Below are 25154 nucleotides of genomic sequence, written 5' to 3' on the forward strand. Positions count from 1 at the left end.
GTTTACCGATACTGCTTGTACATCTTCTCTGATGATTCTCCTTATAACGTTGGTAATGTTCTCCTTTAGTTGATCTAGATTGTGAGGACTATTTGCATAAACTTTTTGTTTTAAAGTCTCTCAAAGATTAAAAAATGATGACAAGTCCGGGGAACGCGGTAGCCATAACCCTTTGCTTATTGTTCTCTCTTCCGTAGACATGTCATGAACTCGTGTCAGTGATCTTTGAGACGTATGACATGTAGTGACATCTTGTTGGAAAAAAGAATTGTATTTTGCCTTGTGGTGTCAGTTGGTGGTTAAGAGTAATATTAGAAAGATGGGCTACTTTAAGTGGGCCGCTTAATCTGAATAAACAAAAAACAAAAACTGATTAGCGAAAGATTAGAGAGGTTGGACTACTTTTAAGTGGGCCACCATGAGAAAAAACATATTTGATAAAATGTGTTGAATGTTTTACTAGATTAAAAAAAAACAGAAGGAAGTAATTTTTATATTAATATATGACATTTTTTTAGTAATAATTGATTATCATTTTTTGGGTGGTACTTATCTAGTTTATGGCCTACTTATCCAGTTTATGGCCTACTTATCTGGTTTATGGTCCAATCTCTGATAACTTTGTTGGAATTGGTAGTTATTGGCATCTCCTGGCTTCTTGCATAAACTGCCAGAAGATACCAATACAAAGTTGCCGGAGATTTGGTTATAAACTGGATTAGTACCAAAAATGTCATTAATACCAAAATACTTTCAATTTAGAAAGCCAATCTTAACATTGCGAAATGATAGAGAATTACGTGTTACGCATGTTTAATGGCTTTCATGCTTTCATCAGAACTTGTCGACTTCTGATTAATCAATCCAGTTTCATCTGGTTGTTTATGTAACCTGCCAGAAGATGCCGATGTAGAGTCGCAGGAGATTGGGTCGTCTATTGAACAAGTACCCATGTTTTTAATTGTTTGATGCCACGTTAAAGTAATATTTATATTTTATACTTTTCAGTTTCAAAGTAATCAGTTTTTCCTTATAAATAATTGTAGCATTTCATTTTGCATATTTAAAAAATATACATATTTATATCGTGTTCTGGTTTGTATAGTTTATTTTATGGATGTTTATTTTATTATTCTTTTAATATTGTTTGTATGGGTGTATGTTGTTTGTCGTCAATAATCAGTGTTTCAGTTCGTGTTAGCTTATTTTTTGGATGTATATTAAAAATACCTCGTACACTGATGATTACGTAAGCATAAAACACTGTAAGTATAACATAATTATATATATATATATATATATATATATATATATATATATATATATATATGTGTGTGTAAAACAAGACTTCAAGACAAGGTGTTGATGGCAACAAAAAGTGTATTTTATTTTATGTTCCAATTGTTTCAATGTCCAGTTCGACAATTTCAAGCATTATATCGTTTGAAAATTTTCAAAAACCAGCATTTCTTCAGACTTTATGAATAAACACACTTTTGACAATGTAGCATTTTTTTAATAGAAAGAAAAAAGGGGGTCTTTAACGGGAAAAGCATGCGAGAAACATTTACCTTCGTTGTGGTTACGGAAAATCCCATTTAAATATTAATGTATCGCCTAATTTTCGTATCCTTATTTAAGAACGGTTATATATATATATATATATATATATATATATATATATATATATATATATATTAAAGTTTTAAAAAGGATAAATGATGAAATCATTATAAGAATTTTGATTGGTTGGTTGTTTTACGGCATATCAACCTTTTTCATGTTATTTAATGCCGAATCGACTTATTTTGAGGAACGATTTTTAATGGAGTATATTTTTTTTTTAAGTCAGATTCTATTTAACCCATAGTTGGGACCCTAACAGATACTACCACTCCGGGTCAGAGTGGACCTGGGAGCAATGGCAATTAAGGGGTGGCTCCGCACCCCAAGGCCCGCAAGGTGGGGCCTCACCATCGGATATAATTTTAGGTCATATCCAGGACCAAGAATTTTGAGGAAGATCGATGCGGGGAGAAAAAATAGACACGAAAATTGTCAAAAGGCTATTCGACTAAAATTTAAAAAAAAAAAAAAAGAAAAGAACCTCGAGGTGCCCTTCGTCCGGCACTCGTCAAGAGATTACGTCTGCAGCTATTAAAATAAAACAATTTTCACATAAATGAAAATGGAGGCGAAGGGAGGGGTGACCCCCCCAATTATAAAACTACACGGGGTGAATTAAATGAATGAATAACCCGTGATATATCGTCCATATTTCAGAACCTGGGACAATTTTTTTTTTTAAAAGTTAACTTGTCTGCAAATAAGTGCAAAAACAAGAAATAATGACGCAATGTAGGCATTTTTTTTTTCTTTCTTTGGTAAATCCGAGCTCTTTAAACGGGTCTAATTTATGCGACAGCTCATTTTGCCTATAGATTGATGGTTTGCGTATTAGTACAGGGTTCGTCGATAAAATTACTTCGGTTGTATGTCACTGTTTCTGTGCGGTGCAGCCTCGTGTGGTGTTCGGCAGTAAAACTGCCTTCCAAGCTTTTAAGAAAGATACACTTCCCACACTACAAAAAAAGTTTAGCTGTATATCAATTTAAATGTCAGTGTGATGCTGACTATGTGGGTCGTACGTTTCAACGGCTGGGAGTCATATTAGTACAGCATGTCCCTGCGTGTTTTCGAAAGTCCAGGGGCTCTAGAATAAACATATTGTTGAACACATCCGGGTGTTCACAGAAAACTTCCGGGCATTTACAGAGCACATCCACTCACCTATCCATGAGTCATCAATTGGTGCGCACTTGTATGACAATAAAGCATGTGGTGAAGCGTATTCGGATGGTTGTTTTCGTATTGTACACAAGACCCGTTCCAAACAGCATCTCAATATTTTGAAGGCCGTAACTGTATTAATTCGCAAACCATCGCTCTGTAGGCAAAATGAGCTGTCGCATAAATTAAACCTGTTTAAAGAGCTCTGCTTTACCAAAAAGAATTTTAAAAAATGCCTACATTTCGTCATTATTTCTTGTTTCTGCACTTATTTGCAGACAAGTTAACGTTTTTTTTGTTTGTTTGTTTTTTTTTTATTTTGTCCTAGGTTCTGAAATATGGACGATATATCACAGGTTATTTATTAATTTAATTCACCCCGTGTAGTTTTATAACTTTTTTTTTTATTTCATCCCCTCCTTTCGCCTCCATTTTCAATTATGTGTACATTGTTTTATTTTAATCGCTGCCGACGTAATCTCTTCACAAGTGTCGGACGAAAGGTACCTTGAGGTTCTGTTTTTTTGTTTTTTTTAGTCGAATAGTCTTTAGGCTATTTTTCGTGTCTATTTTTTTCTCCCCGCATCGATCTTTCTCAAAATTCTAATAATGAATCCACGTATCCTTTTTAAAACTTTAATAAAATTTTGTACCACTAAAATCCTTTTTAAATATATATATATATATTACAACCCCGTGGTACGGCATAAAAAAATAGTTACAAAATACAGTGCAGCATATAATACACATGTATATGACCAAATAGCATTATAAATAACACCGTAAGGCAAATACCGCAATTAGAGGCCGGAAAAGCATCGTATTCCACATCGTAACCCGAAAAAACCGTATCCTACGGTTCTGCTCTGTGTCTGTTTGTTTATATATATATATATATATATATATATATATATATATATATATATATATATATATAGAGAGAGAGAGAGAGAGAGAGAGAGAGAGAGAGAGAGAAAATAAAAAAGGAACAAACCGTATTATGTGTTCACCAACGTTTCGTCTTTATTTCGAGACTTCCTTTGGGTGAATGAGATTAAGAAACCAAAAAATATACCAGTACAAAATATTTGAAAATGTTTCACGTGCACAGTGTGACGCAGTTCTATTTAAGAGAAACGGAAAATTGATGTTGGAAATTCAAAAAGGAAGGGGGGCTGGCGCTGTTAAAGAGAAGGAAATTTTAGTGACGTCATATAGTCGTTAATTTAATTTTAAAACTATGAACGCAAGTTTATATTCTTATTGGGAAAAAGATATATCTGTTGAAATTTAAATATAAGTTTGTAACAGAAATGAAATGAGTGTTTTTTATGTAATTTATTGATTAAGATTATGTGTTAATTATTACAGGGGGTGTTTGAATGGTGTGAGAAAGTTAAAGTTTAACAGCGCCAGCCCCCCTTCCTTTTTGAATTTCCAACATCAATTTTCCGTTTCTCTTAAATAGAACTGCGTCACACTGTGCACGTGAAACATTTTCAAATATTTTGTACTGGTATATTTTTTGGTTTCTTAATCTCATTCACCCAGAGGAAGTCTCGAAATAAAGACGAAACGTTGGTGAACACATAATACGGTTTGTTCCTTTTTTATTTTCTCTATTTTGTCGGAATACTATTTCCATTATTTTCATCATATATATATATATATATATATATATATATATATACCGTATTTGGGGTAATTGTGGCAACTAAATAAAAGTGCTCTTTATATGCGTGGTTGCTAAAAGAGCACATTTAGCTATTTGGAGCAATTACCCCAAAGTACGGTGTATATATATATATATATATATGTTGCATATTTTATTATTCTGAATATGTATGGTGTTTTTCATCAATAGTCAGTGTTCCGGATTTTTTAAAATCTTCTTTTCGTTTTTATCAAATCTGTCTGCTGCAAATTCTATAAAAATGCATTTCTCAGCCAAATTTGGAATTCTTTTAGATTTGAAATCATTCAAATTGAAAGCACAATTAACCTTTTTCTTATTTGCCCTGAAGGGAGGGGGGGGGAAGAAGTGTTTGTTTTATTCTCGGAATTTTTTTCTTTCTCAAATATTTGTCTTCTTTTGTGTTCCGTTTTTGGCGGGAAATGAGGTGGGATTGTAACATTTTTCAATATTTATGTTTTTTTTTTTTTGAATAAAAATTCGTTTTCCCTGTAGTCACAATTAACTTCTTTGTCAGAGTAATTTTAGTTACGTCTTTGTAAACCGCTGAGAAGCTCTGTCCGTCTGTTTATCAGTTTGTGACGCTTCAAATTTGAAAGATTTATTATTTTTCTTCCTGACCGAACGATATATTTTGGAAAATATAATTCTTTTCAGTTGAGAACAAAACGCACACTCGAGTCGAATTATTTTATGGTCTTTGTTTCTCCCACGTCAAAACGTCTTTTTACCAAATCAGTAGCAGTCCTTTTCTCTCTTCCTATCTCTCTCTCTCTCTCTCTCCAATCAACAATAAACTCACAAACGAATGTGCAAAAGTAAAAGACTACTACCGAACAAAAAAGTTCTTTTTATGCTGCATTCTCAGATTCCCAACAGCACCTGGATTTTCATACTTGTATTATTCTTGTATCGAAAGAGTTCCACTAAACTAAGACATTTTGGTATTTTAAAAAGTGCTGTAAGGGGAAAAAGACAAAACGGCTAGTTAGAATCAAATATCGATGCATCGTATGCGATACTATTTATATCAAAGTTCTAAATTTTATATACTAGATGTTTTTTAGTTACTTACTCTCTAACTAATTCTAACTCTCCCTCTTACTTCAGAAGGGATCACAGGGTTGTGAAAAGAAAACAGAACGAGGTCTAAGTAGCACTACAAAAAAAAAAAACTATGGAAGAAGTAAACAGGATGAAGCTTTCATATTGCTTGGAATCGTGCTTTCAACTGTTCTCCACATCCACGTGGTTTGTTATAGATTGAATGGGAAATCAATAACCTAATAATAAATAATAGAGTCTTGTTAACCACATTCAATATTCAGGTTGTCTTTCATGACATTTGTCAAGAACATGCATATGACTAGGTGACATTTGAAGGCTTCGTTTGTGCTCTGGTGCGTCGCTACATCGAGCACATGCCAACCGTGTACACTTAACACATATTGCTTAACCTGTCCCTATCATTATGACAGAATTAAGATTTGATTTTCATTACAAATTCACAAATCAAATGTGTGTAAAAAATATAATAAATTTATAACTTAAAATATTGCAGCATTAAGAATTTTTTAAAAAAATTCAATTCATAACATTATATAATCAATTCTTAATGCTGCAATATTTTAAGTTATAAATTTATTATATTTTTTACTAGAATATCTTGTTCTTATCTTTTCCAGTTTTAAAAACTAGTCCTTTACTTTTCCATGTTTAAGCTTAACCATATTACTTTTCATGCTCGCATTTTTCTATTGTAATTTAATTTAGAATCTGATAAGATTTCTATTTTTACCCATCTGCCATTTTATCGTTTTTATTATAAGTAACAAAAGTAATTGAGTTTCCGATATTTACCTTCATCATTTAGCATCTTGGTTGTTAGGGATGCTGTGACATGTGCGCACAGTGAAGTGTTTGTGAAATGATTCTAAATAAAACATCTTTCTCCTTACTCAGACACTTATTGGGTTACATCACTGTGACGTTACTTATCTCCCTCCTGTAGCATGAAGATGTGACACAAGATCAAAAGAGTGGAAAAGTCGAGAAAGTCAGTGTCCTAAAAGAAGAGCACTCTGGTCAATCAAAAAAAAAATGCCTGGGTAGCGCAGTTGGCATTTCCCAACAAGGACGTTTCATGCAAACAGCAATCATTGTGGGCGGTACGGCTAGTCTAGTTGTTAACGACATGGATTGACGACCTGGGTATCCCAATCCAGTTCGTTCCACAAAAATCAATTTCACTTAGGATGTTGGCAACCTTCACATGTTTTCTTCCATAGAATTCTTATTAAAAAATATCAGGAAAACCAGTTAACGATAGAATCTTCGGATTCATATGATATGATGATGAGCAATCACTGTGAGATGCTCTGAGATTATATATATATATATATATATATATTTATTTACCAGTGGTAAAAAAAACCGGACTAAAGTGCTCAATGTGTAGTCAGAGCAGTATATAGGAAATTTATTACTGTGAGTCCAGAATGAGTTTACAAATTGTTTCAACTAGAGGAAAATCCTCAAAGAGAGGAAAAATCCAACTAGCATCATCAGAATTCATAGATGGAGTCCATCTATGAATTCTGATGATGCTAGTTGGATTTTTCCTCTCTTTGAGGATTTTCCTCTAGTTGAAACAATTTGTAAACTCATTCTGGACTCACAGTAATAAATTTCCTATATATATATATATATATATATATATATATACATACATACATACACAAAGTTGGTAATTGTACAATTTAACTGAATTTAATTTAGTTGACAATATTTAAAACAAAGAAAAAAAGCTTGTTTCAATTACCATATAAGGAAAGAATGAAATGCTCAGATATATATATATATATATATATATATATTATACATACACACACAGGGTGGCCCACTTAAAAGTAGCCCAGAAAATGTAGTAGAGAGGAGGAACATTTCTTTATTGTTTAAATTACCTGTAGTGTTATAAAAGATGCTGGAAGTGGTCCTTGTTGACATCTATGTATTTCTGGGCACGTTTAACAACGTTTGCAGATACTATCTGTAGATCTTCTTTGGTGATTCTCCTGATAGCGTTGGTAATGTTCTCCTTTAGTTGGTCTAGATTGTGAGGATCATTTGCATAAACTTTTTGTTTTAAAGTCCCCAAAGATAAAAATCACATGATGACAAATCCGGCGAACGTAGTGGCCATAACCCTTTGCTTATTGTTCTCTCTTCCATAGACATGTCATCAACTCTTGTTATTGATCTGTGAGACGTGTGGCATGTAGCGCCATCTTGTTAGAAAAAGAATTGCATTTTGTCTTGTCGTGCCAGTTGGTCGTTAAGAGAAAGATTAGAAAGATCGGGTTATTTTAAGTGGGCCACCATTTATTTATATATATATATATATATATCTACACACAGTACTGTTCCACGGCTCATCAGTGCGGCTAGACAAGCAACTACCTCAAGCCAGGATTGAAACCTGATCGCCCAAATGACAGTCGGAGCTTCTAACCATTGCGCTATATGGCTGCTGCTATGCGGGCAGTGAATTAATATTTTGACATTGTCCAAATACCTAAGCTCAATTTGTTTACACAAAGAGTATCGCTTCATATGCTAATGGTAATTTGTATATCACTTCCTAATATGCTCAACCTAAGATAGCGAGCATTATAGTCATCGAGAAACGAGACTAAATCTTCTCTGACTTGAGCAGCGAAGGATGCGAGAGTTGATTCCAATATATAGCATCGTCAATAAAAGTTTAAATCTAAATCTAGTTGTACACTTTTCTTTTTATTTTTTCTTCCCTGAAGAAGAGACACTACTCTCGAAAATTAGGGACATTATCATCTTGTTGACATTATGTTGGTAAACAAACGTAATATAATTGAAAATTCCTTTTAATATTGTCATTATTCTTTTATATCCAACCTTTGCCCGTGGGGTTTCCTATGAACCACATTGATATAGCCTTCAAGTACAAGATTTCAAGTAAACTACAATATTCAGGAATTTTTACATTCCAACAGATAGTCACGGTCTCCATGATACCCTACAGTAGATACACCTTCATTGTTTTCATCTCAGTAGAAGAAAGACAGCTATCTCTGTGTTTGATTCTTCTCCCTGACACAGGCTGCAATTTTTTTTTTTTTTATTACATTTTCACCCCAAACAAGGCACATTGCCACTAAGGGGCTACTACCAGGGACATAAGCTACTGGGGTACTATGTAGGGAGTTGGGCAGTAAGATGTCAGTTCACGTTACACTTGAACTTCTGCATGTCAGTACAGTTGGGGAAGCAGGGACCCGGAATCGAATTCCAAAGTCTAGCAGTTCTGGAGAAAAAAACTGCTGGTGTAGAAAGCTCTCCTACATCTAGGGATCTCCACTGTGTAGGGGTGGGATTTAGCTGCTTGTCGGGTTTGTCGAAGGTATTTACGTCGTGGGGGCACAAGTGCTTGCAGTTCGTCAGAGCATTCACCATTAAAATACTTATAGAACAAGCAGAGGGATGCAATATTTCGTCAGTGGGACAGAGGATGAAGTTTAGATGACAGTTCAGGACCTATCAGGTTGGCGACTCTCTTTTGAACCTTGTCTAGGAGTGAGAGACTAGTAGCAGATGCACCAGCCCAAATGTGACAACAATACTCCATACATGGGAGAATGGTGGCCTTATAGAGGTACAGGATACTTTCGGGCGTTAGTAGCTTTCTAGCACGGGAGAGGGAGCCTACCTTCTTCGCAGCGGTCTTTTATTATAATGCCTACCATATCCACATTTAAATTCGCCTTAGACAAACATCCTTCTGTCTTTTTACCTGACCAGCTGCACTGCTATTTTTTTTTTTTTTTGCCGATAAAATTGATTTTACTTTTATCAATCTCAAACAAGACATAGGATATAAGGAGACACTACTAAGGAGACATTCTAAGTAGGGAGTTGAGCGGCGAGATGTTTGTTCACATTACATTTAAACTTCTGTATGTTAGTACAGTCAGGGAAGCAGGAAACCGGGAGGGGAATTCTAAAGTCTAGCAGTTCTAAAGAAGAAACTATTAAAATACAAAGGTTTCCGGCATTTGGGAACCTGACACTGTAAGGCTGGAATTTTTGTTGCTTGTCGGATAAATGGGTTGAGAGGGTACTATTGCTATGAGTTCGTCAGCACACATTTCATTAAAATACCTCTAAGACAAGCACAGGGAGGTGGAGCCTAGTTTTTTTTTTTTTTTTTTTTTTTTTTTTTACACAGTGATTACCACTTATCAAGGCCCGGAAGCCACTCAGGGATAAGGGTTATTGCAAGTACATTACGTTAGTGTGGAGATTTGATGAAGTGTTTACTTAAGGGGGCGGTTCATTAGGAATTTGTTAAAGTTGATAGATTGCAGATGCTTATTTGGACTCTGTCCAATAAGGAGAGACCAGTGTAATTGAATTGTCTGCTTTGGGTAATACATATGATTTTGACGTAAAATGATCTCGAAATGGTTTTTATGGTGTAAAGTTCAATAACCAATGTATTTTTGGTTTTCGTTTATTTCCACAGAGCAGGTGCCGTGGACCCTGAATATTTCTAACTTAGTTACTTCAACACAATTTATGTAGGCAGCATGTTTGTATGCATGTATCTTTATATCTATGTATTTATGGTGATCCGTTCTAGCCAATGTTATAGCGTTTGCATATATACTTGTGTGTGTAGTTGATCCGTATGTGCATGTGTATCAAGTCAGTTTGATAAAGATATTGTCTACGTTGGTAAAAAAATGTTTCTTTTAACAAACGTTTCAAACTTATTGAAAGAAACGTTGTGTTTTTCTTTGTTTGTTTTTTGTTGTTTTTTCTTTTTTGTTTTATTCTATTTTTTTTTTCTGTTTTTTTTTTTTTATCAAATGTCCCAGGATTCAAACAAATTCCTTTAAATTCTGGAAACAATAAAGGAAACGTTTCTGAACTTTTGAGATAAGGACTGATAATTGGTATTATTTGAATTATTTTAGACTACTGTTCTCATCTGTAGCGTTATTTTGTCACAACGTATCGGTCAATGCAACCTTCGACCTTCTTCACGTGTATTATGTCAAATTCGTGAATCTTTCTGTCGGACTTGAGAATCTGCACAGAATTTTTGACAGAACCCTTTATTTAATTCATGGAAGTAGCATGCTCTTGTTGCGTCAGCCATGATCTAAATAATTAAAAATTGTATTCTTAGTGTCACCAGCACTGAGGATTGAACCTTCAACCTCAGAAGAATCTTACTTACAACTGAATTTTACCAAATACTTTATCCACTACGCCATGGGTCGATGTAACCTCCGACCATTTTCATGTGTATTATGTCAAATTCAGGAATCTTTCTGTCGGACTTCTGCACAAAATTTTAAACAGAACGGAATTCATGGGGTAGCATGTTCTTGTTCCGTCAGCCATTTCTGGGTAGAAGATCTAAATAATTCTCAGTTGTATTTTTAATGTTGCCAGCACTGAGGATTGAACCTTCAACCTCCAAAAGAGTGTTACAACTGAATTTTACCAAATACTTTATCCACTACACCATGGGTCCTTGTGAATTATTTAGGACTTCAACCCAATCATGGCCGACAGAATGACAGCATACTGCCTACATGGATTAAGTAAAGGGTTCTGTGCAAAATTCCATGCAGATTCCAGAGTTTGACAAGATACACGTGAAGAAGGCCGAAGGTTACATCGACCAAAATGTTGTGTGAATAACATTCAAGATGAGAGTAGTACTTCAAATAGTTCAGGTGATACAAATAAAAGAAACATTGGAAATTCATTGCATTCGGAATTAAAATACGAGTTTAACTATTTGTATAGAAGAATAATCACACATTGGAACTCAGCATACAAGTTTTCGCAATAGAAATTTCCAGTTTGCTTATATAATAACTCTTTGGCTTATGATATCTAATTCTAGCTTAACGGGCCAGACAGTTTTTAAATTCAATCATCTTTGGGATTCATACGATACGATCGTATGAATCCCAAAGATTCTATTGTTGGCATTGGTTTCCCCGATATTTTTCTAGTCAGAATTCATTCTAGAAAGACATCAGGTACTTACAAGAGAGACCACATGAAGGTTGCCAACATCCTAAGTGAAAGTGATTTTTTGTGGAAAGAACTGAATTCGAACTTCGAACACCCAGGTTGTCAGTCCATGTCGTTAACCACTTGACTACCGTCACCTGCTGAATTCAATGATTTGTTTATCATCCAAACTGTTGATTGAAACGATATTGTAAACATGAACTGCATGGTTTAATGTTTTAATGGGTTAATGGTGCATATGAATGGCGAACGTTGCACGTGATAGACGCTTACCCAAAGAAAAAGGGAGAGCTGACATAGAGAGCCATAAAGTATGTCTGGACGTAAAATCCGAAGCAGTGAAGAAAGCTATAATCCAAACAGAGAGTTTTTCATGTTAAATCTATGTATACTAGCTAGCCTGGGCGCCCGGCGTTTCCCGGGTGTTTGAAGGTTGTGTTGAGCAAAATATTTTTAAAGAAAGTAGTAATAGCAGGCAGGTAGGCAGACTCGAACCCGTACCGCAAATGGAGAAAAGGACGTGGAAAAAAAATAACGTGACGTCTTTGAGTTGTGTCTATCGCCAACTCGGAAGTGACGAAGGTTTAAATTAAGGCTAGTCAATCGAAAAGAGGGATGACTTTCGAAAATATCAGCAAAAAAATAGGACCTATCTCTGTAGAAAAGTGCCCAGTTGAGGGTGAAGGAAATAATGTTTTTGGCCAAATTTTCATTATTTGTCGTCCGAAGATTCAAGGCCCTGTTGGTGGGGCATTAGAATACACCGACTGCCCCCCTTCAGAGGGTAAAAGTCCCTCAATGGGGGTCCTGGATATGACCTTAAACTATATCCAGTGATGAGGCCCCAGCTTGTGGGCTTTGGGGAGTGTGGAGCCACCCTTTAATTACCATTTCTCTCAGGTCCACTCTGACCCGGAGTGGTAGTACCTGTTAGGGTCCCAACTATGGGTTAAATAGAAACCGACGTGAAAACAACAAATATATTCTATTAAAAAAATTTTTCTTCAAAATTTTTGGATTTGGCATTAAATAACCCGAAAAGGGTTGATATGCGGTAAAACAAAAACAACCAACCAACCAAGAGCATTGCCAAGGCTGCTGCAAGGAAGGTTGGCTCCCTCTACCGTGCTAGAAAACTACTTACGCCTGACAGTATCCTATACCTCTATAAGGCAACCATTCGCCCATGTATGGAGTACTGTTGTCACATCTGGGCTGGTGCATCTGCTGCTTGTCTCTCGCTCCTGGACAGGGTTTAAAAGAGAGTCGCCAACCTGATAGGTCCTGAACTGTCATCTAGGCTTCAGCCTCTGTCTCATCGACGAGATGTTGCATCCCTTTGCCTGTTCTACAAATACTTTAATGGTGAATGCTCTGACGAACTGCAAACACTTGTACCTCCCCGACGTAACTACCCCCGTCAAACCCGATAAGCTACTAAGTCTCATCCCTTTACAGTAGAGATCCCTAGGTACAAGAAAGCCTTTTACTCCAATAGTTTCTTCCCCAGAACTGGCGGGTCTTTGGAACTCGCTCCCGGGATTCTGCTTTCCCAACTGCAATGATATGCAGAAGTTCAAGTGTAATGTTAACAAATATCTTTCTACTCTTCTTCCTTCATAATGACCCCGCTAATTAAGTCCCTAATAGTAGCCCCCTGCTTCAAAGTGGCACTGTGCCTTGTTTGGGAGTAAAATTGAATAAAAAAAAAAAAAAAAAAAAAAAAACGAAGATTCCAAATGATACTGATCTCGTGAAAATCCGTCGGCTCTATCGAAAGTTTTAGGCATAAATACATACATTTAAACACACATACATACATTTAAACATACATACATACACACATACATACATACATACATACATACATACATTTAAACAGACATACATACATTTAAACACACATACATACATTTAAACATACATACATACACACATACATACATACACACATACATACATACATACATACATTTAAACACACACACATACATACATACATACATACATACATACACACATACATACATACATACATACATACATACATTTAAACACACATACATACATACATACACACATACATACATACATACATACATACATACATTTAAACAGGTGAAGTAATCCATAAAACACGATAAGGTAAAATCTAAGCAAACTTTTCAGAAAAATCTTTCTTTTTTTTGGAGCATTACAGCATGCAATGGATTTAACCTTATCAGCTTGTATTGATGGCCTCATATTCATACATTTGAACATTAAAAACTCCATTTTGATTAAACTTGATTATAACTGTCTTCACTGCTTTGGATTTTATGATTGAGCATTAATATTTCTTCAGTGAACCTAACTACACCGTGGAATATCCTTTTTAATCTTGGCTTCTTTTAAGCATTTCATGCAAGCTTTTTAAGTTTCTCAATCTATGTGCTAAATAGCAAAATTTGTGACTGCCTATAAACATTATTTTGCTAAAAACATTTCCTCTGATGAAATAAACTATTTATTGAAAATCTATGGATTAAGAGGGGGGGCTTTAAAATTTTTTTATTTCTTGTTGAATAATAAATTTGTCATAATTTTTTAAAATTTAATTCCAAATTTATCTCATAATTTTTTTTTTTTTTTTTTTTTGCCTGATTGGGATTGTTTTATAAATATTGCTACCACACCATTATTTCAATTTAAATTTTCAATTTATGTGCTAATGAGCAAACTTTGTATTTACTCATATCTATTTTGCTAATAACATTTTCTCCGATGAGATAAGCCATTCATTGAAAGTCTATGGATTAAGAAAAAAAAAACTAATATTTATTTGTATTCTTTTGTCAAACAATAAATGTTGTTGTGAATCTGCATGATTAAAATCGGTGTTTCCATTTATACAGGGTGACCCCCCCCCCCCAAAAAAAAAAAACGCTAAATGGAGGCCATCTAGAGCATCTGCTGTAGAACGGAGAAAAAAAAGGCCAAAGACCCCAGTGTTTTGATGTGATGTTTTGAATATAATAAACTAGTTATGACAAAAGTTTCATTTCATTCGGACAAAACACTAAGAAACGGGGTCTAATTAGAGTTGGAACACGTTTTTTGTGGTCACCCTGTATTATTACTCTATCTCGTATATTGAGGATTTTATTTGATTGAGATCGTCTTATAACTATTGATGCTAATATTTATTTGGACTTTAATTTTACAGTGTTATTATAAGCTGTAATCTGAAAGCCTTTAAAATTTCAGTTTATATATATATATATACATATATATATATATATACACACACACACATACTATGTGGTATTTGTGAGAAAGAACCTTAGCAAAGTGCTCAATTATAAAGAAAAATCAATATACATCGGTACCGTCGGTTTCAATTCCGATATGAGAGAACCAGTTTAATGATCGAAAAATATCGAATTCTCTTCAGCCTCTATTTATATCTGTTCTCGCCGAAAGCTGAAGAGATGTCGATATTTTCGACCATTAAACTGGTACTCTTATATCAGAGTTGAAACTGGCGGTACGGATGTATATTGATTTTTCTTTATAATTGAGCTCTTTGCTAAGGGTTTTTCTCACAAATACCACACAGATATATATATATATATATTATTGAGCACTTAATAACCTCGTTGAATTCATTAGTTTTCACTTTTGAATACCTTTAATCTCATGTGGAATATATATATATATATACCTACACAGTCTTGGCCTTTTGGTCAAGATCAAAGTGTAGTATCTGTTCTTCAGATGCTGCACTTCCATTTCTTTTTCTCTTTCGGTGGAGGAGAAATCCTTCACGACTGAGACAATTTTTATTCTTGTACCTTTTCTCCACGTTAAAAAACGACCCTGGTGTCTAACTCTATCCCGTGGGGAGGCATTGTAAATAGGTACACAGTGTGGTGTTTGTAGGAAAGAACGCTCTGATCCCCATCTGGCATCAATTGTGATGGATGGCTCTCGTCTGGTTGAGGCCCCGTGTTTTGACAAGCTTCTAGGTTTGACCTTTACTCCTGATCTGAAATGGAACACGTACATCAAGTCTGTTGCCAAGGTCGCTGGAAAGATGGTGGGATCCTTCTACCGCTCCAGAAGATATCTCACTACTGATGCAATTCTCTATCTATATAAAAGCCAAGTACGTACAAGGATGGAATACTGTTGCCATATCTGGGCAGGACCTGCTAAAAACAGCCTATCATGCCTTGACAGAGTACAAAATAGACTTCGTGGCTTAGTGGGGGATGCCCTTTTCTCTACCCTGCAACCCCTCTCTCACAGAAGGGACGTTGCGAGCCTATCCTTGTTTTATCGTTATTTTCATGGCAGGTGCTCGTCTGAACTCCAATCCCTGGTCCCCCCTCGCCAATCTTTCACGAAAAACACCCGTCTAGCTGAATCCACTGTGAAAAATTTCCCCCACTCTATATCTGTGCCTAAATCAAAACGCGGATTCCATGAACAAAGCTTCTTTCTTAGAACTGCACGCCTGTGGAACTCTGTTCCGTCTGCCTGCTTCCCTCCGGACTACAACTTGGATGTCTTCAAGTCTAATGTTAACAAATTCCTAATGAACCGCCCCCTTAAGTAAACACTCCATCAAATCTCCACACTAACGTAATGTACGTGCAATAACCCTTATCCCTGAGTGGCTTCCGGGCCTTGATAAGTGGTGATCACTGTGTAAAAAAAAAAAAAAAAAAAAAAAAAAAGTGCTCAACAATGAAGAAAATTGTATATAAGAGCATAATATTTATTTTAAAATTTTACAGAAGGTCAGAAAAACATCAGTACCATTGGTTTCAAATAAGATATAAAGGAACAAGTTTATGGTCGAAAAATATCGAAGCTGAAGAGAATTCAATATTTTTCGACCATAAATTTGTCCCTTTATATCTGATTTGAAACCAATGGTACCAATGTTTTTTCTGACCTTCTGTAAAATTTTTAAATAAATATTATGCGCCTATATAAAATTGTCTTTATTATTGAGCACTTTGCTGGGGTTCTTTCCCACAAATACCACATTGTGTGTGTATATATATATATATATATATATATATATATACACTGCTGATCAAAAATTTAAGACCAATTTAAAATCTTTAAAAAGAACCCCTTTTTTTAAGGATAGATTTTAAATTCTTTCGACTTAAGGTTACCATTACTACAGAGGGATGATGTAGCTCCAGGTGGTGCAGGGTAGTCAGCAGCTGGTTATGTTAGCATGCTACAAAAAACATCTTTGATGATAGAGGGTCATCGTTTGTGTGGGGACGGATGGTTATACCAACAGGATAATGCTGTAATCCACCCTGCAAAACAGACCTTGAGCTTTTTACAAGAAAATGGAGTCCATCTCTTGGGACATCCTGCATGCTCACCGGACTTGAACCCAATTGAAAATGTTTGGGGATGGATGACAAGAGAGGTTTATCGAAATTTGACACAATATTCAACAAAAAATGAACTTCATGAATCCATCTTCAGAAACTGAAGCAAGACCCCCCCCCCGCACCTTAATGGAAACCCTTATTTCTAGCATGCCCTAGAGAATTTTTGAAGTCATCAAAAGCAGTAGAGGTAGAACTCATTATTAAGTTTGATTGTTAAATGTTTTCCTACGCTTTTCATACACTTTTTGTACAATTTAATAGAATTTTTGTCTTTGGTCTTATAATTTTGATCATGTGTAAAAAGCCTAATTTAATAAAAATGTAAATTTTAAAAATAAATCTTTGGAATGTAGCTTTTTGTTTCCATAACCTTTTAGATTGTAGTATTGGTAACCTTAAGTCGGAAGAGTTTAAAATCTATCCTTATAAAAAGTTTTTTTTTTTTAGATTTTTTAGTGATCTTAAATTTTGGATCAGCAGTGTATAAATATACAAACCAGGTTATATAGATGTTATAGATGTTATTTGTTTGCAATACTTTTGAATGAATTCAATTATTTGTACGTAAGTGCATTTTTACCTAAATGCGAGTTGGGAATAATTTTCAAATGGGGAGCGGCATATATATTGTTTAAAATATAATCATCCACTAACACACTCCGTTGTCTACACCTCATTAGAGTGGAACACCAGGTTATAGGCATTCAAGATCGATAATTAATGAATTTAACAAGGTTATTAAGAGTGCTCAATAAAAGAAGAGCAAGATATATTTTTATTAATATAAACAAATTTACATCGTTGCGACACTAGACATGCCAATGTTTCAGAAGGTCAGTTAAAACCAGGAATCCTCATCAGGCGACTTAATAAATGGTTGCTTTCCACAGAAGAAACTAGTCCTTGTTTTTGACGACTGTGGAAAGCAACCATTTACTAAGTCGCCTGATGAGGACTTCTGGTTTTAACTGACCAATTTTGACTGAAACATTAGCATGTCTGGTGTCGCGACGATGTAAATTTGTTTATATCAATAAAATATGTATGACTGTATATTACAAAACCTGTCCTCAACATATTGTATTATAAAAATTACCTCTTTATTATCGATTACTTTCACAGTAGCCATGTTTTTATGATATAATGGTCTTTTTTTTTTTATTCCTCTTGTATTTTTAAGCAATCTCCCAGATGTCTTAATTCAGTTTCCAAGGTAATTCACCCCCATTCAATGTCTGTTGTTCATGTCATATAATGAAAAAAAGTCATTTTACATTCGAACAGCTACGTCATTCTATTGTCGTTTCGTTAACATTTTTTTTTGGGTCCCTCGACAGAAGGAAGGTGAACCTGTAAATTCACCCTTGTCCGTTCGTGTGTCCGCACATTTCTCAATAACTACATCTTGGAATTCTTTGAAATTTTGCACAAACATTAAACATGATATGAGTAAAAAAAGTAACAGAACGGATTTTCTGGGGAAAACTTCGGTTGCCCCCCCCCCCCGCCCCGGATGCCTTTCAAGTTAAAAGGGCTAAAATTGACACTTTTGTGCTTATGTTAAAAAAAAATTGATGCCTTGGGTTTTTATAAAACTTTCTGAAAAGTTGTAACTAACTGATTTCTATATAATTTTGTTTGTCTATACTTTGCGATAACTATTGGGTGTGCCCCAGGGGCTCTTTTAGGGCTAATAAAAACACTCCATTTTTGGGACTATTTTACCATATTTGTCCAAAATTTCTGTGTATGTGTATTTAGCAGTTTTGCATGGTGCTGAACTCAAATTTAAATATGTTAAGGTGTTGGGTGGAGTGGGGGCAAATGATGGACTTATTCATTTCTTTTTTTTTTTTGCATGGTGCAGAGCTCAAATTTGTATATGCTAAGGCCTAAAACTACACTGTTTGTTCATTTTCGGCAGGATTTGACGTCCCCTGGGGACTTTTCGGGCTAAATGGAGGGGGGGGGCAAATGATGAACTTAGTCAAAGCGTATCGCCACTTGGACGTAAGGGGGCTACTAATTGGGTCCATGTTTAGAGGAGTTGAGCGAGATGTCGATTTAAATTACACTTAAACTTCTGCATATCAGTACAGTCAGGGAAACAGGTAGCAGGAAGAGAATTCCAAAGTATAGCTGTTCGAGGGAAGAAACTATTAACATGAATCTACTGTGACATTTTCAATTCCATACAATAACCTGACAAATTCTCACAAGAATGAAACGTGGAAAATTCTGTGTAGCTTAATTGCCATATATATATTTTCGTAACGTTAATAATAACGTTAATAACATTATTATTATTTATAATTAAAAGACTCTCTAAGATCATTAAATTTCAGCCTTGTCTGAGAAATAAAACAAAAAAAAGCAGTCAATTAGTGATATGCAACGTTCACAATTTCTAATCATGAGAACGCTCTGACTGCTTTACTGTTATGTCTGCATCTGGCATTTATAGATGTTTAATTTCTCTTAATTACCGTGTTAAATGATGCTGACCCAAGGGTAATCTCTTAACAAATGGAATCAAAGGTGACTTTGTAACTAAATTCTGATCTTTCAACCAGTTGTAATTATAACTTCCTGCACTGATGATTGCGGAAGTATGAAACATTAGCGTCTGTAGGTATGAAAATAATTATTAATATTCATAATTGCGTGTGTGCATGTATATCTATATATCAATACTGTAGAATCTTTAACGAACGTACGTATGTCATGCTTTCAAAATTATGAATTACTAGCAGGGGTGCCCGGCGTTGCTCGGGTGTTTGGAGGTGTATGCTGTGCAAAAAAAGCAAAAAAACAAAAAAATGGTTAATTTTTTAAAACTTTGACCCCTATTATGACCCCTTAAAATTTATTGTTTCGGGCTCAAATCACTTTATTAAGTTAGATCCAGGTTCAAGGAACCTATATCTAAAATTTCAAGTGTCTAGACCCAAAATTGTCGGAGGAGTTTGGTAGAGTTCTTAAAGGTCAAATCGTTGAAATTTGACCCCTTAAAAGCCAAATTTCTGGCTGACACCCGTCACATCGATTTTCCCAAATCTCAGTACCCGGTATTTCAAATTTCGAGTCTATAGACTAAAAATTGACAGAGTTATTGCGTAGGGAAATGTACACAGACAGACAGACACACAGACAGACAGACAGACACGTTCACTTTTATAGATATATAGATTCAATCGGGAGATCCTATTTATTAAAAAAAAGGAGAGAAGGTGATAACATACTGTGAACATTAAATTAGTATACATACATATATATATACATACATATATATATATATATATATATATACAGGGTGACCGAAAAGTCCCAGGACACTATACATGTATTTTTAATAAAACACAGTATTTTTTAATGAAACACACAGAAAACATATATATTCAACAAAAAAAGAGAACTTTATTAGAAACAAAGCAGAAAACAACTAGAGTAATTTAGTGGTCTAGGGGATCAGTATGTTGGCCCTCGTTGTTCTTGCACAATTCCATTCGCCTCCAGGTTCTTTGTGCCATTTTTTTTAGAGAATTCCTTGATACGCAAGCAAAAGCTGCAATAATCGCATGCTTTAGCTGATCAATGGTTTCGTATCTAATACCAGAAACTTGACCTTTAATTAAACCCCATAATGAGTTGTCTGGAGTTTTCGGCCAGTGTCCTGGGACTTTTCGGCCACCCTGTATATATATATATATATATATATATATATATATACTAATTTAATGTTCGAATAATCACGAAAAACACCCGTCTAGCTGAATCCACTGTGAAAAATTTCCCCCACTCTATATCTGTGCCTAAATCAAAACGCGGATTCCATGAACAAAGCTTCTTTCTTAGAACTGCACGCCTGTGGAACTCTGTTCCGTCTGCCTGCTTCCCTCCGGACTACAACTTGGATGTCTTCAAGTCCAATGTTAACAAATTCCTAATGAACTGCCCCCTTAAGTAAACACTTCAGCAAATCTCCTCACTAACTTAATGTACTTGCAATAACCCTTATCCCTGAGTGGCTTCCGGGCCTTGATAAGTGGTGATCACTGTGTAAAAAAAAAAAAAAAAAATACTTTCTATCCTCCTATTAATAAATAGGATCTCCCGATCATCGAAGACGCAATGTAAAGAAAAAAAGAAATTTAATCAAACAAAAAGTGATGCCCTTTTGGGTCAGACGTGAAACTAAAATATACCTTCTTGGTTTTCTGACTAGGTTCCAAGGGTAGTCTCTGTTCTGTCTAAAGATAGTATAATGATATCATGGGGTATCCTTTTGTGCCTGGCGTCCATACAATGGAAATATGTCACAGATTCCTATTCATAAGGATATTGGAGATAAACTGTAATAACCAGATAAATTCTGACACTACATTAATCAGATTACTTAGATAAATACTTTTACAGTTTTAACAAAAGGGATACAATAATATTGCGGGTCTCTATTCATGCTGAACGTCCACAGAATGTGCCCAGCAGCAATATATTACATGTGAAAGATGCCGCTGTGGAATTTCCACAGCTCCTACAAGTACAAGGTGGTACAATAAAATTGTCGCCATAGAAAAGACGACATGATTCCATTTCCTTTTGATAAAAACCGGTTTTATTTTTTTTGTTGCAAACTATCTACTAGTTGTTGGCCAGTTGTGTACAAATCGAGCGATAGGAGTTTTCTATCATATCTGAAAGTAACACCATGTTCAATTAGCGAAATCAGAGATGCGCCACTGTACAACTCATGCTCTCTATTGAGCCAAGTAATAACAACTGGACCATTGCCAGCACCCTCAAAATGCATCGCTGGATTGCCACGAATAACAGAGACATGCCCAGGGTGATAAAAACTGTTTTCGGATGGTTTTGGTGTGGTTTCAAGTGAGGGCCACTTCACATCTTCGAAGTCGGCTTGAAAGTCAACACCAAAGTGTACCTAAATGTGGTGATCCTCTGGTGCAATCAGTTGGCCACTGGCAGACCCTCAAGACTCGGCCCCAGCCCACAAGTCCAAAGAGACCCACATACTTTGTAACCTTCTCTTACTGCCCCCCCTCTTCCGACTTGAACCCGCTGGGCTACTTCATTTTGTCATATGTTGAGAACATCACCAACATGACCTCCCACAACACCAAAGCCAGCCTGATCGCTGCCATCTACTGAGTATTTGCCGAGTTACTGCTGGCGCTTGTGGAAAAGGCATGCTTCCAGTTCCAGACCTGTATTGTGGCAGTGATTGAGGCTGAAGGCTGCTACATTAAATAGATGTCAGCTCTACTACATAATCAAGTTACCTGAATCGATTTTTTTCAATAAAAGTTTTAAAATAAAGCTGTAGTGTTGTTTTCTTTAGGGCGAGAATTTTATCGTTCCACTCAGTAGTACATACGAAAGATGCTGCTGATGAATTTCCACAGGTCCTTGCAATGAATCTGGTTCGTTCTCCAAATTGTAAACATTTTCATTATTCAAACCTGAAGAATCTTGACCTTGCTTCAATCCGAAATTACAAAAAACGTTGCAATCCTCTTATCGAAGGTAAACCTTCTTGTTGACATGTTTTTATTATTTCTGCCTTTCAAGACTCGAAGGATCCAATCATCCAGCGATACATGAAAGGTTTCTCGGATCCATCTCTGCAGCTTCCCGTTGCTGGGTTACCCAAATTGCTCTTGATGTGATTGCCAACGAAGAATTAATTATTAAAATGTCTATTTCTTCAGCAATAATTCATATAATTGAAAGGCTGTTCAGAAAATATGTTGTGGCAGGGAAGGGGGAAGAATTCCTGCCAGTGTTATCCTCCAGTTTAAGAGTTCAATTGGTGCATTTTTTTGTCTTTTTTATGAAGATGCGTCCATCGCTATAAAAGGCTGATCTGAACATAGGTCTGTCACCTTTCAGATTGAAATAGCACTTCAACGCTCAACACGGATTATATGGATACATCTTATTTGAGAAGCGTCCAAGCATATCTTTAAATGGCTCTGTCCATAAATCATTCTAGACTTATATTTCAAAGAACATTTTCATTAGTCTGTCAGGCTAAAGTATGAAATAATAGCGTTCTGGGATTGGAAACTATGTTTAATTTCAGAAGAGTTTCTGATGGGTAACTGTTCTATACAAGTCCTGGATATAAAGAATTTTCAGTGGGTCGCTGTTCTGTACAGGTTCTGGACTTTATAATTTTGCAAGCAAAAAGCAAAACAGCCTTCTCGTGTTGACACAAAAAGAATATGGGCTGAAATGGTAAAAGATTGAATTTTTATGGAGAAATTCTCGTTTCTGATTGGTTGATAACAGAACGTGAATTAATTTGATTCGTCAGTTCATAGCTGCAGTGATTATAAATAGAATCTAAACTTTCAGGGAGATACTTCATTATATGTCAAAAGTATCGCAACAAACATCTTCATTGGTCTGTCATGCTAAAGTTTGAAATAATAGCATCTTCGTGGGTCTGTCATGCTAAAGTTTGAAATAATAGCATCTTCGTTGGTCTGTCATGCTAAAGTTGGAAATAATAGCATCTTCGTTGGTCTGTCATGCTAAAGTTGGAAATAATAGCATCTTCGTTTGGCTGTCATGCTAAAGTTTGAAATAATAGCATCTTCGTTTGGCTGTCATGCTAAAGTTTGAAATAATAGCATCTTCGTTTGGCTGTCATGCTGAAGTTTGAAATAATAGCATCTTCGTTTGGCTGTCATGCTGAAGTTTGAAATAATAGCATCTTCGTTGGTCTGTCATGCTAAAGTTTGAAATAATAGCATCTTCGTTGGTCTGTTATGCTAAAGTTTGAAATAATAGCATCTTCGTTGGTCTGTTATGCTAAAGTTTGAAATAATAGCATCTTCCTTGGTCTGTCATGCTAAAGTTTGAAATAATAGCATCTTCGTTGATCTGTCATGCTAAAGTTTGAAATAATAGCATCTTCGTTTGGCTGTCATGCTAAAGTTTGAAATAATAGCATCTTCGTTGATCTGTCATGCTAAAGTTTGAAATAGTATTTATTCATGAACTGCGTAAATTAAATAAACCCATCTTACTTGTTCACAAAAGATCGAACTTAATGTGGGATTCTTGTTTCTATTTAATATTTTTTACGTTAATGTTTCTTGTTTATTTTTGTTGTTGTTAAATAGCTGAATCCCATTCTGCGCGGTCCTGTCGGTGGGGCATTAGAATACGCCGACTGCCCCCCTGCAGAAGGTAAAAGTCCCTCAATGGGGGTCCTGGATATGACCTTAAACTCTATCCAGTGGTGAGGCCCCAGCTTGCGGGCTTTGGGGAGTGTGGAGCCACCCTTTAATTACCATTGCTCTCAGGTCCACTCTGACCCGGAGTGGTAGTACCTGTTAGGGTCCCAACTATGGGTTAAATAGAAACGGACGTGAAAACAACAAATATATTCTATTAAAAAAATTTTTTCTTCAAAATCTTTGGATTCGGCATTAAATAACCCGAAAAGGGTTGAAATGCCGTAAAACAAAAACAACCAACCAACCAACCAACCCACCCATTCTGTGCATTTTTTTTTAGCACTGTCGGCTTATGTAAGTGCTAAATGTGCAAAATGTGAAACTTGCAAGATGCCTTAAATAAGTTTACAGGCTTTTTTTGTATGGCCACTTTTATTCATCGTACACACATAACACTTTTATTCATCGTACACACATAACACTTTTATTCATCGTACACACATAACACTTTTATTCATCGTACACACATAACGCTTTTATTCATCGTACACACATAACGCTTTTATTCATCGTACACACATAACACTTTTATTCATCGTACACACATAACGCTTTTATTCATCATACACACATAACGCTTTTATTCATCGTACACACATAACACTTTTATTCATCGTACACACATAACACTTCTGCAAGGTTCCATGCAAGTCCTCTTGTATGAGCATGTCAATTTCCTTGGTTGCAGTTTTTTCCATCTCCTAAATTGTTTCATAAACGACAGCCTCTAACGGTTTCCTTGAGCTTAGAAAATAACCAAAAGTCACAGGGAGCAAGGTCTAGAGTATAGGGAGGGTGAGGAAGTGTTTTGATTCCAATGTTAGTCAAATAGTCTGTGACAAAGATGGAGTTGTGGACTGCAACCTTGCGACAAACTTTGCAAATCTTTCGCATTTTCAGTTCCTC

The 25154-nt window shown here is 35.5% G+C and overlaps 1 protein-coding gene and 1 pseudogene across 2 annotated transcripts in view; both read left to right on the top strand.

The window, feature by feature from the left end:
* LOC145240062 (protein inscuteable homolog) overlaps positions 1-25154 on the top strand; it is a 752521-nt gene that overhangs the window by 661287 nt on the left and 66080 nt on the right. Inside the window, exon 7 of one of the 2 annotated variants that reach the window (XM_080103684.1) lies at positions 18161-18193. The exons of the other annotated variant lie outside the window; for it this stretch is intronic. Coding sequence (XP_079959810.1) covers positions 18161-18193 — 33 coding nt within the window. The remainder of the gene's footprint in view (positions 1-18160; positions 18194-25154) is intronic. 2 annotated transcript variants of the gene reach the window in all.
* On the top strand, positions 15281-15413 carry LOC145240579 (U2 spliceosomal RNA; annotated as a pseudogene).

The sequence above is a fragment of the Euprymna scolopes genome, chromosome 19, assembly GCF_053919585.1.
Source record: "Euprymna scolopes isolate OS-2025 chromosome 19, ASM5391958v1, whole genome shotgun sequence".
Lineage (NCBI taxonomy): Eukaryota > Metazoa > Mollusca > Cephalopoda > Sepiida > Sepiolidae > Euprymna > Euprymna scolopes.